Here is a 20,996-nt window from a genome sequence, read left to right on the forward strand (position 1 = left end):
CATTAATAAAAATTATGAATCCTGGGGCACCCGAGTGGCTCAGTCAGTTAAGCATCCAACTCTTGGTTTCAAGCTCAGGTCATGATCTCAGGGTCATGGGATCGAGCCCCACATCAGGCTCCATGCTCAGCAGGGAGTCTACTTGGGATTCTCTCTCTCCCTTTCCCTTTGCCCCTCTGACTCGGGAGCTCTCTCTCTCTCTCAAATAAGTAAAATCTAAGAAAGAAAGGGAAGGAAGGAAGGAAGGAAGAAAGGGAGGGAGGGAAGGAGGGAGGGAGGGAGGAAGGAAGGAAGGAAGGAAGAAAGGGAGGGAGGGAGGGAGGGAGGGAGGAAGAGAGGGAGGAAGGAAGGAGTTATGAATCCTGGGGCCCCTGGGTGGTGCAGTCAGTTAAGCATCCAACTCTTGGTTTCAAGCTCAGGTCGTGATCTCAGGGTCATGAGATTCGGCCACGTGTCGGGCTCCAACCTCAATGCAGAGTCTGCCTGAGACGCTCTCTCTCTCCCACCACCCCTCCTCTCTCAAATAAATAAATAAATCAGAAGGACGGAAGGAAGGAAGGGAGGGTGGGAGGGAGAAAGGAAAGGAAAGGAAAAGGAAAAGGAAGAAAAGAAGCTAATTAATTAATTATACATCCTGGGGAACATTTTTGGGAGGAGAGCCACAAGGTAGGAACTAGTGGGAGAGGGGGTGCTGTGGATGACTCTGGTTTCCCTTTTCTGTAGGTTTATGTTCCCCAAGTGAGCAGGTGTTAACTGTGTAAATGGAAAGTCAACATGTACAAATCAGAAGAAAAAGACATGAAAAAGCAGTTACTCTGGGCCGTGGGGAAACAGGCAGTGGTGGGTGCTTATTTGTGCATACTTCCTGGCATCGGTCCAGGTTTCGGTAACGATAAGGACAAAAACATTGTCATTTGAACCTCCTCCCAGCCACCGCCCCCCATGGCTCCCAGCTCCCCGCCCAACCGCACCTCTTCTCAAGGGGAGCAGCTTGTTCTCCAGGATGTCCCTGGCGTCAGTGCCTTCGTCCATCAGGTCGAGCTTGGTGATGACGCCGATGGTCCGCAGGCCTAAAAGAGCCCAGAGGTCAGAGGATGCCGTGAGGGAGGAGCCTGGGCTGGCAGCCTGGGGAGGGGGGATCTCCACTTCCAAGCTGTGAGACCTGGGACAAGCTATAACGTCACCTGCCTGGACCCCAGTTTCCCTCATGTCAAGTGAAGACAACAGCCACACCAATCTCAGAGGGTTTTCCATGAAGATAAACTGGCTTGTGACAAACATGCAATCAGTAAATACTGGCCACCGTCATTGTCATTCCTGTGACCTGCGACAGTGTCTTGCTGCCGCAGTGTCAGGGGAAGACCTCATGAAAATTCAAAATCCAGGCTCAGTCTCCATGCTGTGGTCTCTGACTTACCCGCAAAGTCCCAACATCATACGCAAAACCACGGTGACTGTTTCTAGGGCTACCTTGCACCTGAATGGCCAAAATTCCACTCTGGAAACCACCTCATCGGATTCCTCCTGTCCCCAGGTCACCTCGAATCAAGGGAACCCTCCTAGCAAAGCTGCTCACCTACAGATCAGCTGGCCCTGGTGGGTCTACAGATCCTCTGTGATAGCGCGCGTGCGCGTGCGTGCGTGCGTGCATGTGTGATACACAGGAAGCCCAGGGAGATCTCCAGAGGGTGCTAAGGGGGGCTTCGTGGGGCTGAGAGTTGTGCTCTCCCTGGTGCTCTTGCCTGTTCATAGTTGGCTGTGAGGTGCCATCACCTTTTTGGAGGGTGAAGGGGCCACAGCTGTGAATACCCACAAAGCTTGTGCCAGGCAGGGAGGGGAGAGGCAGAGCGGGGGGGGACTGGGGAGGGGGCCTGGAGGCCTGGACTCTACCGGAAATGCTGCATTTCACTGGAGGATCATTTATGAACAAAGAAGAGGTGAGAGTGGCCAGCTAGGTGGATGCTGTGCACATGTGTCCCGATGGTAACAGGGAAACACACACACACAGTGTACAGAAAAATAAGGAAAGATCACCGCATTTTTAAAAATGTGAGTTTACACGGGAGAACAAACTATGAGAGGCTATTTCTGAGGCGTGGCCACTGGTATCTCTGTAGGGGAAGGGGAGCGGTCGCTTCTTAGATTCTGTGTTTTATAACGGTGACATTTTGGGGGTAATAATTATGAACACTTCCAAAGCCAGAAAAAGAGCCAACATTGAGTTTACAAGTGTAACTGAACCCACGTCCATTTCCTTACCACCCGATCAAGCCTCTGTGGCATCTCTGTCACAATCATGCTCTATCCATGGGACTGGACCGGGGGCACGGGGAGCCTGTGGGGGGCCCACGGATAGGTGTGGCCTTTCCTGGGAGACCATGCCTGGGATGACCATGGGGACACAGCGTGTCCTTCTCGGGACAAAGATACTCGGAGCCCTGCCCTCGACTCTGAAAAGCTCACAGTCCAGTGTGTGAAAGGGCCGTCAGCTCCCATCCCTCCACTGGCCATCCTCGGGCCGGACTGGGGACCAGAAGCCAGGGAGCGGAGCGCCAGAGCCCGTCTTTCCCCAGCTCCTCCCTGGTCCCCGACTCCCTCCGAACCACCATGGAATCAGGCAGTCAGAGGCATTTTGCAAATCGTATTTCAGTGTGTGTCCCACTCCATAACCACCAACACATGCAGGACACACCCAGTCCCCACGGCAGCCACCAAGGCCCCTTGGACGGTCGCACCCCCTCCACGTCGCCTCCTCTGCCCCAGCCACAATGGCCTCCTCACCATGTTCTGGGCACCCCAGGCTCAAATCCAGCCCAGCCTATTTAGCATCACTGGCCATTTTCCTGGATTTTGCCTCTTTTCATCATTCATCATTCTGGTCTTGCCTGAAACCTCACATCTTCAGTGGCCTCTGACCCCCACACCCCCAACCCCAGCCACTCTCAAAGGGTTGGATTTTCCTCCAGTGCTTACTTCTGGCTGAAACTGCCCCACCTGCTTATTTTCTTACTGTTTTCTGTCTCCCTCCCTGGAACATCAACTCACCAGTGGCAGGGGCCCTGTCAACTTTGTCCCCTGCAGGGTCCCCAAGGCCAAAACAGAGCCTGGCATGTATCAGGTACTTAACTGACAGGTACTTAATAAATGGCCCAAGGAAAAGTTTGACCCGGAATGCCCCGAGCCAGAGACGCCACAGTCCCCACTGATCCCTACTGCCCCATCTGGCTTCACTAACTCATCAACCTTTTACCTTCTCTGCCTGGCCCCTGAGCAGTTACAGGGACATCTCTAGTCCTCTCAGCAGCTCTACAGGCTAGGATTGCTGTTGCCATTTTGACTGAGGGGGACCAAGCTGAGGAGAAACGCCCAATTGCCACACAACAACCTCCCAGGGGCAGGCCTCCGGCACTGCTGGTCCCCACGGGAGATGCTGTATCCCAGGAGGGCCTTTTCCTAGGGGCCATATGCCAAAGAGAACACCAGTGACCTGGAATCAAGGATGCTGGGCAAGTTGCCATGCATCCAGGCCCTCGGGAGGGGAACGCCTACGGTAGGGCTCAGTGGTTACCTTGTGGGTCGACCTCCTTGGCCAGCTTGAGGGCGTCCGAGTTGGCCAGGTCCATGTTGGCAGGGGTGACGGCGAGAATGAGGCTGCTCTCCCGGCTGATGAACTGCAGGATCATGTCCTTGATCTGGTACTCGATATCTGGGGGCTGGTCCCCCACAGGCACCTTGGTGATACCCGGGAGGTCGATGAGGGTCAGGTTCAACACTGAGAGGGAAACCAGAGGGAAAGGTCATCAGAGACAGAGGAGGGGAGGCAGGCACGGCCCCACAGCTACCCAGCCCACTTCCCCAAGTGCTGGGAGGGGTCTGCCTGCAGGATTCCTCCTGCCCTCCAACCAGATCACACCTTTGGATCCAGCAGCTCCTCTTCGAGGGCCCCCTCCTACAGACAGCCTCTCTCTATTGCAGTGATACAGTTTTAAATCGGGACATTTGCATTGGCAGCCTGGAATTGCTCTCAGTGGCTAAATAAATTTCGGCCCATCAATTCAGCCATGACCAAAGGCTGCTGTTTACCAATGTTTACCATAAAAACAAAAAGATGATACTCTGATAAGAGACACACTCTGAGATGTATTCATACAAAGAAGAGGCATTTTATATTATGCTACAATTTGAATAAAAGCGGTGAAACACACAAGCATGATATACACACAAACATGTTCATAACTGACTCAGGAGTGAGAATATAAAATATGTTCGTAATACTGAGGGCAGCGTAGGTTTTTGCTCTATACCCTTTCATAATTTTTGTATTTTTGTGCTGTGTACAGGCATCATTTATTCAAAAATAAATCAATTTTAAAATTCCAAGAACTCATGCTGAGGAGTTCAGAGTCTGCTAGAAAATTCTCCAAATGCCATTTGAGTTAGCAATCTATGCCCCGGGGCCACAAGTTGTACTTGGTGGCAGGCGGCGCTAAGTAAATGATGGGAGTTTTTTTTAAATCAGAACATTTTACAGAGAAGACTGGCTATCTGGCTCCTCTGTAAGGCCCGGAAGACCTGGTTACCCTGGGCTGGTGTCATTATGTGGCCGCCGTGACCTGGGAACCACACCATGGCCACCCCTTTCCACAGGGGCATACAGCTGCGATTTGCCCCAGTCCCCACCACTCCCAACAGTCTTTCCAGCATGCTGTGTTTCCTGAGAGCTGAGACTGATTTCTCAGTACCACATTCCTATCAAAAAATGGGAAGACAGAGATCAAGAGGGCTGTGTGCGTGTGAAGAAAAATGGAAGGGGTCATATTTTTTGTGAGAGTGTGGCCAACCCCACCCGTGAGTGGCACAGAGTCGGCTCCCCTCTGCCCCGACACCCAAAGGGTCTGCGCCTGTGCTGCCTACCGTGGGGCGAGTAGACCCGCAGGTTGATGGGCACTGGGGAGATGCCTTTGTTGGTCCCCGTGACCCTGTCAGTCTCCGCTTCGATCTCCTGCCGGACTTCATCAAAGTCTGTAAACTTTTTGGACTTACAGTGCAAAAACTCAGCATATTCTGAAAAGGGAAGAAAGATGCTCAAAATGAGAAAGAGAAGTAGTCTCGCTTGCGGGCAGGGAGCTGATGGCCTTCCGGGACAGGTGTCTTGTCAAGCAGAGAAAGCGAAGAATCAGTCACAGTGGCTCCAGGAATTTGGGGAGCCACAGATTCATCCTCGCAGAAAATATCTGCAGGGGGCGCTCCTACAGCCGAGCCCCCTTCCGGACCTCAGGGAATTCCTCAGGGAACAAAACCAGCAAAGATCCTGTCCCCTGGGGGGAACAGAAACTCTCGTGAAGTATTTTGCGAAACGAAACGTCATGACGCGCTATGAGAAAAACAAAACAAAACAAAACAACCAACAGGTGGGTGTAACCAGCACTTGTCACTTTTGGATGAACAGGACACAAGGGGAAATACGGGCATGCGTCACCGGACAGCAGGTGGCGTACGTGTGAGGGAGCTGCTTCCTCGGTGTTACCCGTGAGACTGAGTCCAGAGTTGTGACACAGAAACCCCCTTGCTGTGGGTCAAAGGAGATGCAAGCCGCCGTCCTAGTGGGATCCTGAGCTGCCAGCACTGTCCAGCTCGCCAAGATCCCAGACGTGCGCCCTTGGGGCCCATCTGTCCTTCCTCCCCGAGCGTGTGCACAGGATGGGGAACAGGGCGCAGCTGCTGGCCTCATCAAAGCCCGTCTGGCTCTCCTCACCTTCTGGCTGTTCCCAGGGCCCCCCACCTAGACACAAACCCCTCAGGAGAACCGCTTTCTGGGCAGGGCCTGAAGTGGGCAGAGGAGGCCTCTTCACGCCTTCTGAGCCAAGTGACTAACGATGAGTGCTGGGCCCATTAGATACGGGATGAAGCAAGAATAAACTATGTTCGTCCTCAGATGTAGGGACTGAGCCTACAGGTGTTTGCTGTATAATTCCTCAACTTTTCCATATGTCCCAATTTTTGTGGTAAATGTTGGGAAGGGGAGACCCCGTAGGCTCAGAAACCACGGCTCAGCAGTGATGCTACAAAGAAAATGGAAGTCAGACACGCTGGCAAACAGCCCAAAGCACTGCACCACTACAGAGGCAGAGACGCATGCAGCCGTGTCATCTCTAAGAGGAAAGAACGAGAAGTCGCCTCGATGTCCACCAGGAGGAGACCTGGCTACACAAATCCCAGCACAGACACACCATCAGCTGCCTCAAAAGAGAGGATGGAGATGGAGCCCGACAGAGGAGGCCCAGCAGCTCTAGAATCTCCACTCAGACGCAGAGCGAGGCAGAAAGAAATGAGGGCGAAGAGGTTCGCCATCTCATCACTGCGACCTAACCAGCCGGGGCCAACACGCAGCCCCTGCTGGCTACAGCCAAGCCCCGTGGGTGCTCCCACATGCCCCTCAAGAGCGAGCCCCTTAGCAGCGGGCATCTGTGCCACAGATGAGGAACCTGAGGCCCACACAGGGGAAGTGACTTGGCCCAAGCTCAGTGGTGGAGCTGGGATTCCGACTTCAGATCATCTGTCTCCAGGTAGTGGCTCTCAGGTAACGTGGCCTTTGTGAGGCCCCTGGCAGGCTCGTAACCTCTCTGGACCTCTGCTTCAGGGGCCCGGGGGACTCTGTGGGCTCAGATCACTGAGGGCACTGGCCGCCTGGGGACAGGGGCAACGAGGACACCACCAGCATGGGCACCCCCACCCCACCCCCATCAGCTGACCCAGTTCCCAAGGACAGTCACGCTCAAGCCCTCCACAGGGGCAAGAGGAAATGCTTGGCTGCTCTTCCGGCAGCAGCCTCCAAAAATGGAACAGTCCCCCAACCCCCCCCACAGCATACCTCAGTTCTCATCCGGCTCACGGCCCGGGACTCAGCACCCGCAAGAGACCATCCCCCTCCCAGGAATGCAACCACAGGATGCAGGCCCTCTCCCTTGTAGACCGGGCCCTGCCAGGCCTGGTACCTGGAAGGCCCACCCCCACCCTTGCTCCGCTCCTCTAGGGCCTGCCTGCTTGTTGCCTCTCCCAGGGAGACTTCCTAAACTCCATGCCACCTGACACCTCATCCTGCATCTTGGGCCTCCTCCCCCCCTCAGAGCCAGGACCTGCTGGCCATGACCCCTGGAGTCCAGCGGGCACTGGCCATCTCCCTCTCTGCCAACTCCTTCATCTGCAGGATGTGCGGCTGGTGCCAGAAAGCCACAGCTTCTTTTTTTTTTTTTAGATTTTATTTATTTGACAGAGAGAGACACAGCGAGAGAGGGAACACAAGCAGGGGGAGTGGGAGAGGGATAAGCAGGCTTCCCGCAGAACAGGGAGCCCGATGTGGGACTCGATCCCAGGACCCTGGGATCATGACCTGAGCTGAAGGCAGTCGCTTAACCAACTGAGCCACCCAGGCGCCCAAGCCACAGCTTCTTACCCCAGGAGTGGTGGGCAGCAGAAACTACACCCTCTGTGCCCAAGAGGAAGGTTCAGGAGCCTGCCAGGCCCATCCCTCACTGCCCACTTTACTGGGCTCCTGGTCGCTTTGAAACCATGTGCTAGATTCCAGGGTTGATACTAACCTTCAAAAGCTTCCACAAAGCCTTCTTTCCCCGCACAGCACTGACCCTCTTAAAGCCAGACCTTGGCCCTCCTTTCCTCAGAACCCTCCATGGGCTCCCAACTCACCACTTCCCCAGAGCCCTATAAAACTTCCTCCTCCCCAGCTTTTTTTTTTTTTTTTTTTTTAAAGATTTTATTTATTTATTTGACAGAGAGAGACAAAGCGAGAGAAGGAACACAAGCAGGGGGAATGGGAGAGGGAGAAGCAGGCTTCCCGCGGAGCAGGGAGCCTGACGTGGGGCTCAATCCCAGGACCCTGAGATCATGACCTGAGCTGAAGGCAGATGTGTAATGACAGAGCCACCCAGGCGCCCCATTCTCCCCAGCTTCTGACTTCAACTCATTCCCCTCCAGCCAGCCACTTGGGTCTTCTGCCTCAGGGCCTTTGCACTGGCTCTTCTCTCTGCTTATAGGCTCTCTCCCTAACCTCCTTCATGTTTGTTCAAGTGTCAGCTTCTCCACGAGGCCTGTTCTGGCTCCCACCCAAGATGATGAACCTCTTGAGTTCTTCCTTCCCTGCCTTATGACCCTCCAAGCACTGGCTGCCTTCTAACAATGCTGACCTCCTCCTGTGTTATCTTCCGGGTTCACCCTATGGGGCAGGGATCTGAATCTGCATTGTTCACTCTGTGTCCCTGGGGGCTCCCTCTGGGTATACCTACTGACGTGCTCAATAATCATATGCATGACTGAATGAGTATGAGAAAGATAATACGGTCCCTGCTTTGGCTTCTGTAAGGGGGCCCAACTCCAAGGCCACGAAGCTGAATATATGGGAGACTGGACAGGGACGGAGTCTAGCAAGGCCACCTGCTGTTTTTTCCTCTCTCTCTCTCTCTCTCTCTCTCTCTCTCTCTCGCTCCCCCTCCCTCCCTTCCTTCCCAAGATCTTTTTTTTTTTAACAACAACAAAAAGATATTTTAATATCAAAAAAGTAGAATTACAGGTTTAATTCCCTAAACAGAAGCCTGCCATTTCCCTAAATGGGCAATTTGCTATCATACACTGACATATCCAAGATCAAAAAGTGAGGGAAAAAATCATGATACATGTACATGAGTACACGCATATGCTCAATAAAACCATACTTCCTTCCCAAGATCTTGACACCAAAGGCCCAGTCCTGAGCTGGGCCCCTGGTCTGACGGGAAGATGGACACTGCCCAAGCGTGTCACAGCAGGTGCCACAGACACTCCAAAGAGACACAACACAGCAGAAGCCAGGGGCGGGGACCCCCTGGAGGGGCTAACCTGCCGGAGTCCAGCCCCAGCCCGCCCCAGGACGAGGGAGGCAGGCCAGGGCAGCGGTGGGCAGAGAGCCCGTGCCTGCACCATCTCTCTGAGGTGGTGACTTTCCCCCATTGCCTGAGGACGCGCTGGGCCCAGGGGTCCTGGGAAGGAGGGGAGCCTCCCAAGGGGCAGGTCGGCCTCTGCGCCAGTCTCCCTGTGAAGAGAATAGAAACCTGAGAAATAAGACGGGAGGGGCTTTGCCTGGGGCTCCACAGCCCTGTACATGCTGGAATGCCGATGATTTTTTAATGATCCCCTGTCGCAAAGAGTAAGTCAGAGGCCTGAGGGCTGAGCTCAGAGCCTGTGATGCCTGGAGACTCTCTCTCAACTCGTTCCCAGCAGCCAAAGTTGAGTCCCCCGCAGCAGAGCTGCACCCTGCTGTCCCCAGCCCAGCTGCCGAGTTCCTAACTCTCCCCTGCTGGTGCACAGCAAACAAGGCCAGTGCGGCCAGTCCCTGAGCCCTGGGGCGGCCCTGACAGCCCCACCCCCACCCCCACCGGCCCTCCGAGCCAGGCCCTCCCCTGGGAGGAAGGGCAGCCCCAGGGTTTCCACAGGACCCAGCCCAGGGCCTGGCGCACACCAGGAATGAAGCAATCACCTGGGCCCTTGTCCAGCACTCATGCTGCTGACCCAGAGGCGCCAGCCACCCTCTGCCACCGCACAGCTTCCCACCTGCATCCTAACTGTGGGGCAGTGAGTGCACTCGCAGTTGTTTCCTAGAAAGACGTTCTGCCCTCCTTCCAGGACTTGTTCCCTCATCTCCTTCAGGTCTCAGCTTGAAGCAGCCCTCGGTGGGGAGGCCCACCTTGACCACTGGGGATCCAGCAGATGCCCTGCCGCCTGGCCCCTCCCTCCACGGCCTGACACGCCATGTGCTCAGGTGTCCCCCTGCTAAGGCCGGAGCTGCAAGAGAGCAGGCTTAGTTTTGGTCACTGCTCTCTCCGGTGCCTGGTAGCTAGGAGGTGCTTAATAAAAATTACTGAGTCATCAGGTGCCGCAGCCTAGGACGACATCACCCTGAGTCCCAAGTGGGTCCCCGTTGTGCTAAGCAGCCAATCCCTACTTTGGGCATCTCCCAGGCCCTTCGAGAAGGTGTCCTCAGAAGGGAGATGACAAGTGCGTGCCGCCATGCCACCTTCGGGGTAATGAGCCACCCGGGGCACCAGGAAACAGCCCCAAGTCAGTGGCCGCAGTTCCCTCAGGCCTGGTTTCCCGAGAAGGTTTTGGGCCCTCCTGTTTCAAAGGAGCTGGAGGAGGCCCACAGGACAGAAGGCACCCTCCCTATCCCGCAGGCAGAGCCGGTGACAGACCCCGCCGAAATTCTACTGGAACAACCAGCCTTCAGCCTAGCCCCTCCGGCCTGGAAAGGGTGAGGCAGGAGCCACAACATCATGTGGGGAGGTGACAGGAAGAAGAGAGAGAGGTGGGCATGTCTAGCCACGCCCAGGTCAGAGTTCCAGCCCCTCTCTCAGTGCCTCAGTTCCCCTACAAGGAAATGGGACAACACTGAACACAGCTGTGGGGCTGCTAGGAAATCAAACGCCATCGCGCTGGGCCCACAGGAAGCACACAAATAGCTTAGCTGCTAGTCAGGGAAATGCACAAGGCTGGCCTTGGGGTATCAGGGCCTTTTTTTTTTTTTTGAGAGAGAGAGAGCATGTGCCTGCGTGAATGAGTGGGGGGGGGGGGGGGGGCAGAGGGAGAGGGAGAGGGAGAGGGAGGGAAACAACCTCAAGCCGACTCCGAGCTCAATGCACAGCCCAACTTGGAGCTTGATCCCATGACCCTGAGATCACACCCTGAGCCAAAATCAAGAGGCACACACTTCACCGACTGAGCCACCCAGGCGCTCCGGGGTCTCAGGGCTTTGCATGGAGGAACCCTGCCCTGGTCTTCATGGACATTTCCCATCCTTACCCCATTCTCAACCCAGCGCGAAGTGGAACACCAGGGCTGACTCCTGGCAGCAGGAGGTGGAGTCTGCCTTCCCCCAACCTGGCACAGCAGGCATGCTCACCTGGGATGGGAGGCCATACTTGGGGACTCAAATATACCTGGGAGACCCTGAGTACCCCATGATCAAAGGGGTCCAATCAAGAGGAACTTTGCAGAGGCTTTAGCCAACCAAGAAGAGGCAAAGCATGTGGCACCCCCCCACCCCCCCCCGAGCTTGCTTGGTCCTCAGGCTCCCTCTGATTTGAGCAAGTCGTGCAGACCTCCCATTCTAGGACACACCACCACCAGGAAGGTGTGCTATTGTGATTTATAGTAAGAAATACATATTTGTATTTCTTCCCTCCATTTTTTTTTAAATATTCTTTTTTTTTTTTTAAGATTTTTATTTATTTATTGAGAGAGATAGTGATAGAGAGAGAGCATGAGAGGGGGAGAGTCAGAGGGAGAGGCAGACTCCCCGCCGAGCAGGGAGCCCGATGCGGGACTGGATCCCGGGACTCCAGGATCATGACCTGAGCCGAAGGCAGTTGCTTAACCAACTGAGCCACCCAGGCGCCCCCTTCCCTCCATTTTTGACACAGAGCTCCTAGAATCCTTGGAAAGCCCTACGTGATAAGAGCAATAAAGGTGTCTTAACATTCCTAATAAGCCCCTTTCAGAAACCACACATCAGTTTAAGCTAATGAGGAGACTTCTGGAAAGCACTTAGGATGGGAGTTGTTTGCCAGGGGACCAATTTATGTAATTAGAGGGTTGCAGCTTTTAGCCCCTCCCTATCCACCCCCACGGTGGAGAGGGCCATAGGTTGAATCCATCCCCAGTGGCTAATTTAATCAATCATGCCTATGTGATGAGGCCCCATCAAAATCCCAAAAGGATGGGGCTCAGAGAGCTTCCTGGCTGGTGAGCACAAGGAGGTGCTAGGAGAGGGGCGCCCGTTCCCCACACCCTGCCCTACGCCTCTTTTCCCTCTGGCTGCTCCTGAGTTCTATCCTTTTTATATTAACCACTGATCTAGGAAGTAAACAGTTTCCCGGAGCTCCGTGAGCCGCTCCAGTAAATTCAGTGAACCTGAGGGGAGGGCCCTGGGAACCTGAGATCTATAGCCGGGGGTGAGAAGCACAGGGGACATCCTGGACTCGTGACTGGCGGTGGGGGTGGAGGGCGACAGTCTGGTGGGACCGGGCCCTTATCCTGGGGGGTCTGATGCTATGTCCAGGCGGGCGGGCAGTGTGGGAACGGAGGTGACTGTAGGCCACTCAGTCAATGTCCACTGAGAACTGGAGGACTGCTTGGTAGTGTGGGAAAAACCCCACATACACGGAGAAAGTGACAGCCCCAGCTGGCATCCCGGCCAGCGCCCCCCTGCCTCCCCGCCTGACTCGCACCAGCTCCTGGCTCTGTTTCCTCACCAAGACACAAGGCCCATGCCCCGAGCGCTGCAGTGTCTTCCAGCTTTATAGAGAAGGCCCTGCCAGGGCCAGGCTCATGGGGAAAGGTGCCGGAGAAAGCAGCTGATGACCCCACCCGCCTTCCACCAGGAGAGAAGAGGCAGCACAGCGGCCCACAGAGCACGCTCAGGTACCTGGCTAATGTTGACGGAGCACCCGCCGGGGTCCGGCCCCGTGCTGGGCACCAGAGAGCGGCGGACAAGGCACATCAGTGTCCCTGCCCTCTGGCACTGACTTTCGGGGCAGGGGAGAAACCATTAAGAAAATATAAAAACGGGATGAGATTACGTGATACGTGCTGTGGAGGAACTAAGGCAGCTGTGATGGGGCGGCGGGGGGGTGCAGGAGGGCGTTGGGGCTCACACTCAGGAAAGGAGGAGGACCAAGGACAAGGAAGGTGGGCAGGGTGTTCCAGGGAGGGAGCACAGTGAAGGCCAAGGCCTGGAGGCGTGAATGAATGAGCTGAGAGCTGACCTTGAGGATGAGCGATGAGGGAAGATGCTGCAGCTAGGGACCAGGAGGAGGTGAGGTCCCAGAGGCCAGCAAGGACCTGTTGGGGTCATAAGGCTTTGAGAAGGAAGCTGGGAGCCAAGCCCTGCCATCCCCTCGCTGGGCCCTGAGAACACCAGCCAAGGTCAAGGGAAGGGAGGCTCAGCAGGCCACATTCCACACAAGAACAGTCCCCAGCACGCAGGGTTTACCAGGCCAAGGGATGGTTCCCAGGGAGGAGGAGGGTTCACCCATGAGCCGTCAAACTTCCTGGTGGCTGTAGTTTTAGGTAACTATTTTTTTTAAGATTTTATTTTTAAGTAATCTCTACACCCAATGTGGGGCTCGCATCGCATGCTCTACTAAGCCGGCCAGGCGCCCCATGTGGTCTTCGGTAATTTTTAAACTAAGCAGATTAAAAGTAATGGCTCACCAAGACCAGTCTGGACCAGAAAAGCCAGGCATCACTGGGTGTCACAGACATCAGAGAGGAGGACTGAGGCCCAGCCACAGAGCCACATCGTGGGACTCCAGACCCCACAGGAAGCGGCAGCCACACCAAAGCCACATGGCGTGCCAGGGCCACAAGGAAGGTACCACTATCACCCCCATATTACAGATGAGGAAGCTGAGACACAGAGAGGGAGGCCACTTGTCCCAGGCCCCAGACACTAGGGGTAGCTGCCTGGCTCCAGAGTCCTTTCTCCAGAGTCAGCTGGACAAAAGTCTACTCTCTAGAAACAATGCAGCCCCACATAGCCCCTCCACCAATCACATGTCCCCCACTAAACTTAGCCTCTTCCCTCTTATTAGTGGGATGTCCCGCCTCCCACCCAGTTAGGGCACCTCTGCTGTTCATCGCCCTGGACCCCCCCACCTCTAGGTCACTCTAGACTGCCCTTCACCCCCACAGCACTGCCCTGGGCCAGACCTCACCACCTCTTGCCTGGTTCGAGGCTAGCCTCTCCCTGGCCTCCCTGCCTATCCTTCCACAGGGCAGCCAGTGGGCTGAGCAGGTCTCTCCTCACCCGTGTGCTCTTTGGGCTCTCATGCCTAATCCCCCACCAGACTGCCAGGCCATGTCACCTGCCTCCTGACCCTCCCCCCCAGCCTCACTTCACAGCTTCGCACATGCTGTTGCCCCTGCCCAAAATGTTCTCCCTGGGCCCCCGGCCCAAAGTAAATCCAACGCCCAATATACTGTCCCACACCCCCAGTCCTTGCCCCTCTCAGCCTGACCACGGCATCTCCTGTCTGCCACCCACGCTGCCTCCCTGGCATCTGGCTGAGGTCCAGCAGGGCATGCATCTGCTGGCAGCAAGAAGAGACGGGAAATGCCACAGTCAGGTGGAGGAGGAGGAGTATGTGTGCTGGGACACGGCAAGGGCCACTGCCATATGGGACACCTGGGCCTCGCTTCCCATCTCCACTGCCAGCCCAACAGGATCCAACCACAATTCTATCTCCAAGGCTACCACCCTGTCCCCACCTGCCCCCAGGCACCACTCCCACCTCTTCCGGTCCCCTGCCCCGGGCGGGCTCCTGTGGTCTCTCTTTCACCAGCAGCCACAGGATCTGGTCAAGTGACACCTGGGCCTAAGGGTGCACCCCATCAAGTGGGTTTAGAGCTGGGCTCTCATGGTGATGCTCCTGTGTGCTCTTGGGCAAGTGGCTTCATCTCTGGAAGCCCCAGTTCCCTCCTCTGTATAGTGGGGATGATGGGAACGGAGACCCCAGCATTAGTCCAGGTTAGGCACTAGGCTAATATGCACCCTCAGAGCTTCTGCCTTCAGTGCTCTTCAGTCTGCCACTCTCTGCTGGAAGGGAGCTCCCCCTTCCCTGACACCCCAACACACCTGTCAGCCTTGGCTCCAACATCGCTTCTTCAAAGAAGCCCCAGGATGCCCCACCCTCTAGGATGAAGTTAGTCACTCTCCCCTCTCCACACACACTCCAACCTGGTGGGGGCCAGGCCTGCCAGTCTCCCCCCCCTGGCCTCCCCCTTCTGTCCCCTGGCACCAACGGGAATGCCAGGTGGGCAGGTGGTGGCAGCAGCCTTGGTCCCGTCACTGCTGTGCCCTGGGCCTGGACCAGCCTGTAGCATGCACTACGTGCTCAGTGGACCACAGCTGGTGACGGCCACCATGGAGATGATGGGATAGCCCTCCCGCCATGACACAGCCTGCCACCTTCCAGTGCAGAATGCCAGCAGACCTGTTCTCCCAGCAGGCCATCCCGAGCAGGCCGGCAGAAAGCACACAACCACAGACCCTGAGTCAGCACCACACAGGGAGGACCTGCAGTGTGCCAGGCACTGTGCTGCGGCTCGGACGTACTGAATAATGTGGTCTTCATGGCAACCGCCAAAGTCAGCGCTATTATTATCTTCACTGTCCAGACAGGAAACACATCGTGAGCAGCAGTCCCTCCCCAGGGGCCATGAGGCCAGTAAGCTGTAGAGTCACGATCTGAACCCAGGCAGCCTTAGCGCTCAGGGCCGACCCACCAGGGCAGAAGCTTTCCCCGCGTGGCCAGGGGCCAGAAGCATGCACATCAGCATCAGCTGGGAACTCATTAAAAATGCGTATCTTGAGCCCCCACCCCCTACCAACCTGGCTGAATGGAAAGCGGAAACCCACTGGGCCATGCCTTCCTTACGTGACTCTCTGACCCACTGTCATCTGAAACCCCCGGCTCTGCGGCTGCCAGTCTTGGCCCAGCTGATTGGGACACCTAAATCCACAGGAAGCAGCCCACTGGCTCGCCTGTGGCCTATGACATGGCAGAGCTCACAAAGAGGAGGTGCGGGCCAATCGGCTACCACCTCTCACTGGAGCCACGCCCCCTCCCAAGTGGGCTGGGCGGAGTCAGAAGATGAAGATGAGAGCACGTGACTGGGGCACAGCGCAGGGGGGAGCTGAGCTCTGACTCAGCTGATGCCCACCCAGGTTGATGCCCATCCAGATCGGGTGCCAAGTGCGAAGGCAGGTGGCCGGCTAAGCTTCAGTTTGCCCGTAAAATGGGGGCGTGTCAGCTGCCTTCCTAGGACACGTGTGTCTAACTGGGCCGTGCGGGGAGCCTGGCGCCCTGTGGATGCTGAACCCACAAAGGCTGATATTCCAGGTCAGTGGGGAAAGCAGCATGAGGCCACTCGGGGCTCTGGAGGGAGGAGAGGCCATGCCCCCAAGAGCTGCCCTGTCCCCTTCCAGCCTCTGACCCGAGATGCTTTCCAAGGAGGCCTCAGTGGGTTTTATGCTGGAAGACATGCCCACCTCATGCCAGACTTGGCCCAGCTGATTGGACACCGAAGGGAAGACAAAAAAAAATCTACACGTGGGCCATTCTATATTCAATGGATGGGCCTCTTCCCAAGCCAGTGTCGTCATCAAAACGGACATGGTGGTGAGCAGACAGGACAACCGAGTGAGTGTAGGAGGGGACTGATCAGAGCAGCTGGAAAACTAGCTAGGGAAGATATCTGGGGGGACAATGGCAACATACTCATGGACTGGCATCAGATACCATGCAGGAACGATTACTTTTCTTGGGTGTGGCTGTGAATGTAGGAAGGTGTCCTTAGTGCAAGGGGAGGCTCCCTGAAACATTCTGGGTTGACGTGTCACAACGTCTGCTACTGATTTTGAAACCGTTCAGCAAACTGTGTTATCCACAACATTGCAAACAAACATGGCGCTTAGCAGCCTGGTCACAATGGAGGACACGAGGGGTGGGTGTTCACGGAACTGTGCTTCAGCTGTGCTACACACGTGGAGACCATGAATTCAAGCCCAAATGACAGCCCAAGACCCCGGACACCGCCATAGGCCCCCTCACTCCTGCCAGGCGCTGCGTCCACGCTCATTTCCTGCTACAGCAGCGAGCTGTCCCACTGTACCTGTTTTTGAGAAGATGAGCTGCAGAATGAGAGGCCGCCGGGTCACGATTCCTGAACCTCGGGGAAGGAAGTCCCTGTGGGAGGGGAAAAGGACAGAAGTTACTCACGCGGCTGGCCTGCGGGGCAGGAAGTGTGACCACATATGTGGAGCAATCCCGTCTTGCAACTGGGGCAATATCAGCAAAGACACCAGTCCCAGCCAGGCACTGGGGAACGCTCTGACCTTGGAGGGTCCTGAGGCCACAAGGGGCAGAGGAGGGACTGGAATGAAGGTTGCCGTTGAATGGTACCGTTTCCCTCTGGCTGGCTGTGCTCCAGCCCCAGCCTGCCCAAAGAGCCCTTTCATGGACAGATATCTGAACAATCTCCTCACACCTCAAAGAGATCAGTGCATTTCCTACATACATGTTATAAATTAATATAATGCCATATGTATGATAAAAAGATGAAATAAAATATGATGTGTTTCATGTCCCAAAAAGACAAATCGATATAAGCAGGAAGTGGATCAGTGCTTACCCAGGGGTGGGAAACGAGGAGGGAGATTTCTGGGGTGCTGGACACGTTCTAAAACTGGACTATAGTGGTCAACTTACTACTATTTACTGTAAATTTACTAAAAATATCACTGCATTTGAAATGGGTAGATTTCCTAATACATAAACATCCCTCAATAAAGCCATTAAATAAAAAAAATATATCCTGTGTATTTCACTACGGAAATACTCAGGCACCACTTGCACCTGTTTACACTAACACATGTGGATTCATGCAAAGTAGGATGACCAGAAGGCACTCTGGACCAGTGAGAAAGGAAAGCCAAAGACCAGGGATCCAGGGCACCGAAGTAGAAGGGGCATTTTCAGAGATCATTAAAGCCATGCAAAGAATTCTTGTGTTGTCTCATGTAAAATGGAGAAAGGTTCTAGGTTCAGAGAATTTCAAACAAGGTTTGCACCTAGATAAATGTTTAGATCATCTGCAATTTGTGCAGGACACAGGACAACTGGTACAGGGCATCCCAGCTGGGATGGTTAGAGAAGGCCCCTCTGAGAAGGGGAAACAAGAAGTGAGCTACATGCAGGGGTACAGAACGGGCAGGGCGGGGAGACAGCAAGGAGGCCCCCAGCTCACCAGGCCCTAAAGTCAGTTCTCACCATGGCCCTTGCCAGAGAGCAAAGCCACTTCACGGCAGATGCCAGGCTCTCCCAGGGACAGGGCAGGCCTGCTGCTGGCTGCTAACCTCTCAAGCACCACATATGGCCTTGATCCTGGCCATCCCAGAGCCCCAGGCCCCCTGGCTCAGAGGCAAAGACCTGAGAAGCAGGGACAGGAGGCCCCTCGCACATCAGAGGCATGGCATCCTGGAAACCATCAGCGCCAGCTCTCCAACACAAAATCAGCAACAGGAGTGGTGACAGTGTGTACGTCCTTCGCCAGAATCTCCCACTCCGCCTCTTCAACGCAATCGAACGGGTCCATGACGAACAATACATAAGCATGGGAACGCATCCCTCCCACCGGTCTATGTGCCCCCCACCCCATGCTGTGTGTGTGACTGACAGAGGTTCCTTTTCACCACTGACCCGTGTTCGCTGGCATGGATGGGCCACAGTTTGCTCATCGGTTCTCTCATTGGTGGGACACCTGGGGTCTTTCCAGTTCGGGGTCATTACAAATGCAGCTGCTACGAACATCTGCACACATGCGTCTGGTAGACACATGCCCCCGTTTCTCCTGCTGAGTCAGAGGGCAGACCTGAACAGGCAGAACTAGTCTCTGCAGATAGAAATCAGAGCAGTTGGTTCCCTTTGGAGAACTGATTAGAAGGGGCATGAGGAACTTTCTGGAATGACAACATTCTCTATCTTGATCTGTCTGGTGGTTTCCTAAGTGTATGCATTTATTTAAAAAAAAAAAAAAACAGAGGGGCACCTGGGTGGCTCAGTCGTTAAGCGTCTGCCTTCGGCTCAGGTCATGATTCCAGGTCCTGGGATCGAGCCCCGCATCGGGCTCCCTGCTCCGCAGGAAGCCTGCTTCTCCCTCTCCCACTCGCCCTGCCTGTGTTCCCTCTCTCGCTGTGTCTCTCTCTGTCAAATAAATAAATAAAATCTTAAAAAAAAAAAAAACAGGGGTGCCTGAGTGGCTCAGTCGTTAAGCGTCTGCCTTCAGCTCGGGTCGTGATCCCGGGGTCCTGAGATCGAGCTCCGCCTTGGGCTCCCTGCTCAGAGGGAAGCCTGCTTCTCCCTCTCCCTCTCCCACTCCCACTGCTTGTGTTCCCTCTCTCGCTGTGTCTCTCTCTGTCAAATAAATAAATAAAATCTTTAAAAACATTTTAAAAATTAAATTAAAAAAATTTAAAAACAAACAAACAAGGTCACTAGGCATCAGGGAGTGGTGGGAATGTGGACTGAAATTCATGGGGTCTGGCCTCTGACCCCAGGTCACCCGGCCTCTGGGCCCCCACATCTGACTCAAAAGCCACTGGCATCTCCCCAGCCCGGGCCAAGCCTTCGGCCACTGGTATTGGCACATGCTGTCCTGTGACTGTTCTGGGCGTGGCTGGGGGGCCAGGCACCATGAGCACAATGGTAACACCACAGACAACAATGAGAGCCTCAGCAAAACACAAAGAGGACCAGGACCAGCACGCTGCCCAAGAGAACCCTGAGAGCTCTGGGCACATGCAGGGAAGGTGGCTTTCTGGGGCTGGAACTTGATGGGGAGTGGGAGGGATGACTGGGTGCAGCCTGGGCAAAGGAGGTACGGCCTGAGTGGGAGAAGGCTGAAGGACGAGGCTGGGCAGGTGCACGCGGCCTCGCACCCCAGGCCGGGAGCACCAGGAGCCCTGGTATTCCTCCAATTGTGTTTTCCAGAAGTTCTCAGACTGCTGAGTGGAAAGAGCGGCAACACCTACCTGCAGCCTGGACAGTCCCCCCGCAAAAGCAACTCCCCAGAAATTTCCAAGAGGCTCGGTGAGGAGGGGCCTGTCTGGCTGTGCCCCCAGGTCCACTCAGAGGGTTTTCTGACACAAGGCAGCAGGAACCCTCTCGGGGCCTTCCTTCCCCTGGGAAGGAGACCACCACCCCAAGTAGCTCTGCCCAGGACACTGTCCGCTTATCTGGAGTCAACTCTCAAGCCTCAGTCGTCTGCTTCCTCTGCCCTGAGCCACCCCACCCACGCCTGCTCCGAGGGCCGCCGTACACCCAGGCTGCCCTGCACACGGTGCGACTCGGGCCGGCTTCCCTGTCTCTCTCGGTTTCCCGGTCAGAAGGATGGAGTAACCACCCACCCAAGGTCAGCTGGGTACCAAACAGGCACCCCCATGACTCACCCCCCGCCACAGCTCTGGCTCAAATGACACCTCCCTAGGGAGACTTCCCACCCTCGCTCACAGCTCCACCCCCCCACCCCACATCCCTCCCACCTTCATTTTTTCCCTCATCACTAACACTCCAAGCCACTCATCTGCTTACCCACCCCTCCCTGCCACGCAGCTCCCCAGGACAGGGTCTCAGGTCTATTTCGTTCCCTGGCACAGAGTCGGGGTTCAATAAGTGTTACCCATGAACATTTCTGCACCAGACCCAGGCCTGGTCCCAGGATCCTCCTCCCAGGTTACCTACGGTTATCTTTCTAAAGCAAAGGCCAGGGATCCAAGCTTCCCTCCTGAAGAACTCACACGATCCATCCCACATTTGACAGGATCCTCTACCTGTCCATCCCCCCACCCCCACCCCACCCCTGCATCCTCCACCTCTGGGATTTCCGCAGTTCTGGCTTCCAGCCTCTGCAGGATCTGTTTCCTCTGCCAGGAAACTCCTCCCCACAGGCACTGCCCACCTATGCGTGGGCAGATGCCATGGCATGCACCCCTCCCTCCCAAATGCACACCCCTTCTCACTCCCACAACATGGCCTTCAACGTAAGTCCAGTCCTGTGACAGCATATGACATCACCTGGCCTGGTCACTACTGGATCTCCAGCACCTAGAATAGTGCCTGGCATACAGCAGGTGCTCATTAAATGTTTGGTGAGTGGCGAGGAGGAATACAGACTCTGGAGCCAGAGAGCCTGGGTTCAAAGCCCAGCCCTTCCCCCCATGAGCTGTGTGGTCCTGGGCAGGTATCCACCTTCTCTGGGCACTGGCATGGCTGTCTACCAGATGAGGGGATGCCACTCATCCTTCAGAGAAGATCCCGCTGGCCGCCTGACCTGCACAAGTCACTTTCACCCTCTTGGAGCCTCAGTTTCCAGGCCCTAAAATGGGCCACCTC

At 55.5% G+C, this 20,996-nt stretch overlaps 1 protein-coding gene across 10 annotated transcripts in view; it reads right to left on the reverse strand.

Annotated features, from left to right (window-relative positions):
- DNM2 (dynamin 2) overlaps nt 1-20,996 on the reverse strand; it is an 86,677-nt gene that overhangs the window by 37,432 nt on the left and 28,249 nt on the right. For all 10 annotated transcript variants that reach the window (XM_021704955.2, XM_044914714.1, XM_021704953.1 and 7 more), the window contains exons 2-5: nt 16,720-16,793; nt 4,915-5,064; nt 3,569-3,772; nt 972-1,070 (exon numbers count right to left, since the gene is read on the reverse strand). In XM_021704955.2, the coding sequence (XP_021560630.1) occupies nt 972-1,070; nt 3,569-3,772; nt 4,915-5,064; nt 16,720-16,793 (527 nt within the window). The remainder of the gene's footprint in view (nt 1-971; nt 1,071-3,568; nt 3,773-4,914; nt 5,065-16,719; nt 16,794-20,996) is intronic.

This window comes from Neomonachus schauinslandi, chromosome 1 (genome assembly GCF_002201575.2).
Source record: "Neomonachus schauinslandi chromosome 1, ASM220157v2, whole genome shotgun sequence".
Taxonomy (NCBI): Eukaryota; Metazoa; Chordata; class Mammalia; order Carnivora; family Phocidae; genus Neomonachus; species Neomonachus schauinslandi.